The following is a 5,881-nucleotide window of genomic DNA, read 5'->3' on the forward strand; positions in this document are numbered from 1 at the left end:
GCATGTGGCTTCTTCTTCTTTGCCGTCACTCCACCCCGTTTCACGCTTGCCTTTTGTTGCCAGTCATGGCTCGTGGTCGAAAGCCTAGACCGACTTCTGCTTTCGTCTCCAGGTATTGCTCTCGTTTACTTTGTTTCATTCATTTTTATGGCTTCCCGTTGTTTTCGATTTTTAGAACCAGCAGTTGGTGTGTTACTTTCTCCAATTCTCTTGCTCGCATCTTCCTTGGTATTGTACTGGTTTTTATTCTTTAGTTCTTCCTTACTCATTCCCTCGTGTTTTGGCAGTGAAATGTTGGACAGTTCGTCGAGTTGCGAGAACACACTTTCTACTACGACTGGTTAGCTTCTGTAATTATAGTTCTTAAAATTCGAAATGGATTCATGGGTTTTACAAATGCTTTCATCTCTGTTATCTGCAAATCACAGGTTGTGCAATTGCTAGTTCGTCTATTGGTCGGGGATGCTTAAGCCATTGTATGTTTTGTTTTCGTATTCTTGGTATTGTTGATTTCCTTGTTTTTTCAGATGAAGGCTGTTTTTCTGGAATCCTTCCTTGTATATTTTATCACTTTTTTGTTTTCCTCAATTTACCGAGCAGGACATCGATCACTTGCAGAATTTTCCCGTGGTTCCAAAATGTCGCTATTGTGGAGCATGGAGGTTTCCACATGAATCCCCTACATTTTGTTGTGGTTCTGGCAAAATTCAGCTCACTTCCCCTATTATCCCGTCGCGTCTTCGTGATTTATTTACTGATATATCGTGTCCTTCAGCTATTTCGTTTCGCCGAAAAATTCGGTTGTATAATAGTTTGTTTTCATTCACATCATTCGTAGTTCGCCTTGATAAAGATCTCGCGTCTCTTAATCATGGAGTGTATACATTTCGTGTATCGGGACAGGTGTTTCATTCTTTGCCACCTCTTGTGCCCAGCGATGATGGTCCTAAATATTTCCAACTTTATTTTTGGGACAGTGACAATGAGCTGCGTAATAGAATATCTGTTGTTGGTGAAGAAGCCGTCAATGAATCTACCATGGCTTTGTTGATGGATATATTAAAAGTGAATCCCTATGCTCAGCTCCTAAAGAGGATTATGCAATATCCTTCTGTAAAGAATCTGAGGTTGCATATTTGCAAAGATGTATCTATCGATCATAGGCGTTATAATAGCCCATCCGCCGATCAGGTTGCTGCTATATGGGTGGAGGGTAATGACAATGCTAATATTCCTTATGACCGAGATATTGTTGTTCACGCATATGATGGACATATGCATATGATAAAACCTTACTTTGGCTGCTATGATCCACTACAATATCCGTTGTTTTTCCCCTATGGTGATGTTGGTTGGCAACAACACATTTTGAAATCTGGAATTGATCATAGTCCTGCTTCTTTTGGCAATAACTTGGCATCTACTTCTGGATTTCCTTCTCTTCCTCAGTATGTTGGCGGTGAAAGCCGAGGTGAGTTTATGAGAAATTTAATATAAAGTAGAAAATATTTAAAATTACGTCATTATATGGTGTAGTTGATAATTATTATAAATCAAATTTTCAATTGTGCTTTTTAAACAACTGAAATTGAATAATTACTTGAACAAATTACATCTGCATATTAACGTGTAAATTAATTTACTTATGTCATAATGTGAATAATTACCTCCGCAAATTTTATTCTAATAAAATACTTCAGCATATCAATTTGTTTCCCAATATTTGTTCTTTGAACAATGGAGTTACCCTTAAATTTTTTAGGTATAATTTCAATTTTTTAAAATATGACCAACATTTAAAATTACATAGAAAAACCAATCCTTTAATATATTTAAAAAAACGAGAAGAAATTAGTTGGCCATTAGTTAGACAAACAAGTAGGTGTATTGCGAAACAATTATATTATTAAAATAAAATATAATATGACATATTAATAGAGATATTAGCAAAATAGAAAGATCAGCATGGAGTATTTCTATCATTTTCAAGATTGAAATATATGTGAAGTAATCTAGGATGCAAAATAGGTAGCCCTGTATTTTTATATAATTTCCAAGATTAAAATATATTATCATGACATAAAAGACAATTATAAGTTCCCTATTTCAGCCAACAATTTTTTACAGTATAAATTTAGCCCAAAAGAAATATAAATGAGTTGCCCAACACCGAGGTAAAAAACTGAGCTCGTCCTTGATAAATTAAGTTATTTACATATTTGCTTATACTAATTGAATATGTTGTTCAATGATTGATATCTTCTCTCTTTTTCCAAAAATACTTTCATTTTGCAATTTTAATATGTGTTCTTTTGATTGTAGCGATTATTCGTGGCAAAAACGATCGAATGGTGTCATGCAGGGAGTATTATTGCTATCGGATACAAATCAGAGATAATGATTCATCTATTCTGTTATATGGTGGTAGACTGTTGCAACAATATATTGTTGATATGTACATTAAATTGGAGACAACTCGCCTCGACTACTACAGACGAAATCAAACAGAAATCAGATCAGAGATGTATCAAGGGATAGTCGACAGCGTTGTTGGTGGAGAGACCCGCGGTAGCGAGATTGGTCACCGTATTGTTCTCCCTACATCGTTTATTGGAGGCCCAAGAGATATGCGCAAAAGATATCTTGATGCTATTGCCTTGGTCAAAGCGTTTGGGAAACCAGACTTGTTTCTTACGATTACTTGCAATCCTGAATGGAAAGAAATTAAAGAAAATCTATTTGATGGTCAAGTTGCCCATGATCGGCCGGATCTTGTTTCGCAAGTTTTTCGTTCGAAGTTGATTGATCTAAAAGACCAAGTCCTCAAAAAATGTATATTCGGCCGCGTTGCTGCATATGTTTATGTTATTGAATTCCAGAAACGAGGTCTGCCACATTGCCACATGCTTCTTATCTTATTCACTGATTCCAAGATTAGTTCGCCTGAAATGTTTGATTCATATGTTGTTGCTGAGATTCCGGATGAGAATCGTTTCCCAAAGCTCTTTTATTTGGTGACGAGGCATATGATGCATGGCCCGTGTGGCTTGCTGGACAAAAAATGTCCTTGTATGATAAATGGAAAATGCAAAAGCCATTATCCTCGTCCTTTTTCAGATCAATCAATGCAAGGGAGAGATGGGTATCCAATATACCGAAGAAGAAACGATGGAAGAATTGTTGAAGTCCGCCGTCGCACATTGAATTCACAGTGGGTTGTTCCATATAATCCATTTTTGTTGTATAGGTATGACTGTCATATAAACGTTGAGATTTGTTCCGGACTCACAGCTGTTAAATACCTTTACAAGTATATATATAAAGGTCATGACAAGATATATGTTAATATTTCATCGCACGATTCTGGAACATACATTGACGAGATCAAGGCGTATCAAGATGCTCGGTGGGTCTCGGCTCCAGAGGCGATTTGGAGAATTTACGAGTTTGATTTGAATGAAATATCTCCGCCGGTCATAAATTTACCCCTTCACTTACCTAACAAACAATGTGTTACTTTCTAGAACAATCAAGATTTACAGACAGTGTTGGAATCTGACAAAATTGGCAAAACTATGTTGACTGAGTATTTTGTAACATGCTGTCGTGATGTGGAGGCAAGAAAATATTTGTATTCAGAATTTCCACAGCATTATGTCTGGGATAGAAAAACAAAGGCTTGGAATGAAAGAAGGCAGAGACAAGTTATCGGCCGTGTTAATTTTGCGAATCCAATTGAAGGAGAAAGGTATTATTTGCGTGTATTGTTGCTTAATATTCGTGGGCCAATTTCATATGATGATTTGCTCACAGTTGGTGAGCGAAAGTGTTTTTCCTTCAAGGAAGCAGCACAATGTAGACGATTATTGGAATCTGACAATACTAATTTCGAGTTTTTAAATGAGGCTATAAGCTTTCATATGCCATATGCCTTGCGTCGATTGTTTGCGACAATTTTAGTGTATTGTGAGCCATCTGATGTTAGGAGCTTGTGGGATAAATTTTACAATCATTTATCTGAAGACTTCACAAGACATGGTACCGCTGGTGATGTAGAGGTGTTGAGTGAGACACTTGTATCTGTGAATTCTTTTCTTGAGAGTATGGGCAAGGATATTTGTATGTATGATTTGCCTAGAATCACAACCATACCGGAATGCTCCGCACTGAAATGCTCTAGAGAAATTCTAGACGAATTATCAATTAGTGTTTCATCAGACGATTTGGTTGGGCCCCTGCAACTTAATGCTGGTCAGCATATGGCTTATGATTTGATTATGGAGCATCTAGATAACAATAGGAGTGGTGTATTCTTTATCAGTGGTCCCGGTGGTACTGGGAAAACATTTTTATATCGTGCTCTTCTTTCAACAGTTCGCTCACGGTCCATGATCGCTCTAGCAACAGCAACGTCAGGTGTTTCCGCATCTATTCTACCAGGTGGCCGGACAGCGCATTCGCGGTTTAAAATTCCCATTGAACTACATGAGAATAGCTTTTGTGCTATTTCAAAGCAGAGTTGCTTAGCAGAGTTGTTACGCCAGGCAAAACTTATTATTTGGGACGAGGCTCCTATGTGTAAAAGATTTGCCATCGAGGCGGTTGATCGTACTTTACAAGATCTTGTTGGGAATAACGAAGCTTTTGGTGGAAAAGTAGTTGTTTTAGGAGGTGATTTCATGCAAGTCTTGCCTGTTATTCCAAAAGCAACTGTTCGAGAAACCATCGATGGGAGCTTGATTAAATCGTACTTGTACCAATCGTTGCAGATAATAACATTGACCGAAAACATGCGTGCAAGGAGTGATCCTCAATTCTGCGAGTTTTTGTTGCGCATAGGTAAAGGTGTTGAACCAGTAGACGAAAATGGGAATATTCGTCTTCCAAGCGAGATGCTGATTAATTTTAGTACCGAATCTCCCGAGTTGTCCGAGCAAAGATTGATTGATTACGTTTATTCAGAACTTGCTGTTAGTTATTCCTCGGCTTCATATTTGACAGAGCGAGCCATTCTTGCAACAAAGAATACTCATGTTGACAAGTTAAACGACAAAATAATTTCATTGTTTCCTGGAGTTGCAAAAACTTTTCTAAGTTTTGATGATGCTACTGACGATACGCAAAATTTTTACCCGGTTGAGTTTTTGAATAGCTTAACACCCAACGGCTTACCTCCTCATACTTTGATGTTGAAAAAAAATTGTCCTATCATGCTCCTTCGAAATCTAGATCCATCTAATGTTATGTGTAATGGCACAAGAATGGTCTGTAGAGACTTCAAAGACAATGTGATACAAGCAGAGATAATGATTGGTCATCATGCCGGAAAGATGGTATTAATACCTCGAATACCTTTGTCTCCGGCCGAGAACGAAGGATATCCATTTCAATTTAGACGAAAGCAATTCCCAATCCGGCTGTGTTTTTCCATGACCATTAACAAGTCTCAAAGCCAAACTATTCCAATTGTTGGTGTATATTTGCCCGAACCTGTTTTCTCACATGGTCAGTTATATGTTGCGCTGTCAAGAGGTGTTTCTATGAAATTTACAAAAGTATTGGTTAAACCAGATGCTAAAAACGGAGATGATGGCACACTAACAAGAAACGTCGTATACAAAGAAGTACTTGCTGGCCTTGTTTGAACTTGAAATCAATTTTATTTGATGTCGTTAAACTGCAGATTCCAGTAAATTCCGATGGTATAATCTTTTCTCCAAACCTTTTCTTTATAAAAATAAAATAAAATAAAGCACCTTTTGTTTTTGTTTACTCCATTATTTTCTTATGTGGTTGTTTCGCCTCAAACAATTAAGTTTTCCATTATCACCTAATGTTTATTATAGTTTATTAATATATTTTACTTCCCAGTTATCTTGTT

The 5,881-nt window shown here is 37.1% G+C and overlaps 2 protein-coding genes across 2 annotated transcripts; both read left to right on the top strand.

The window, feature by feature from the left end:
• Nucleotides 1–396: 396 nt before the first annotated feature.
• On the top strand, nucleotides 397–3,524 carry LOC142520167 (uncharacterized). The gene is made up of 3 exons (XM_075623166.1): nucleotides 397–428; nucleotides 534–1,471; nucleotides 2,323–3,524. The coding sequence occupies exons 1-3, from the start codon at nucleotides 397–399 to the stop codon at nucleotides 3,522–3,524; spliced, it is 2,172 nt and encodes a 723-aa protein (XP_075479281.1).
• Nucleotides 3,525–3,575: 51 nt separating this feature from the next.
• On the top strand, nucleotides 3,576–5,645 carry LOC142520168 (uncharacterized). The gene has a single exon (XM_075623167.1). The coding sequence runs from the start codon at nucleotides 3,576–3,578 to the stop codon at nucleotides 5,643–5,645; it is 2,070 nt and encodes a 689-aa protein (XP_075479282.1).
• Nucleotides 5,646–5,881: the final 236 nt, after the last annotated feature.

Source organism: Primulina tabacum, chromosome 12, assembly GCF_025594145.1.
Source record: "Primulina tabacum isolate GXHZ01 chromosome 12, ASM2559414v2, whole genome shotgun sequence".
Classification (NCBI taxonomy): Eukaryota; Viridiplantae; Streptophyta; class Magnoliopsida; order Lamiales; family Gesneriaceae; genus Primulina; species Primulina tabacum.

Excerpts from the sequence above, each read along its gene's own strand:
- LOC142520167 (XM_075623166.1), top strand. The coding sequence starts at position 397 with ATGCTTTCATCTCTGTTATCTGCAAATCACAG. Across the intron at positions 429-533 it reads CTGTTATCTGCAAATCACAG|GCTGTTTTTCTGGAATCCTT; the intron begins GTTGTGCAATTG and ends TTTCAGATGAAG. Across the intron at positions 1,472-2,322 it reads TGTTGGCGGTGAAAGCCGAG|CGATTATTCGTGGCAAAAAC; the intron begins GTGAGTTTATGA and ends TTTTGATTGTAG.
- LOC142520168 (XM_075623167.1), top strand. The coding sequence starts at position 3,576 with ATGTTGACTGAGTATTTTGTAACATGCTGTCGTGATGTGGAGGCAAGA.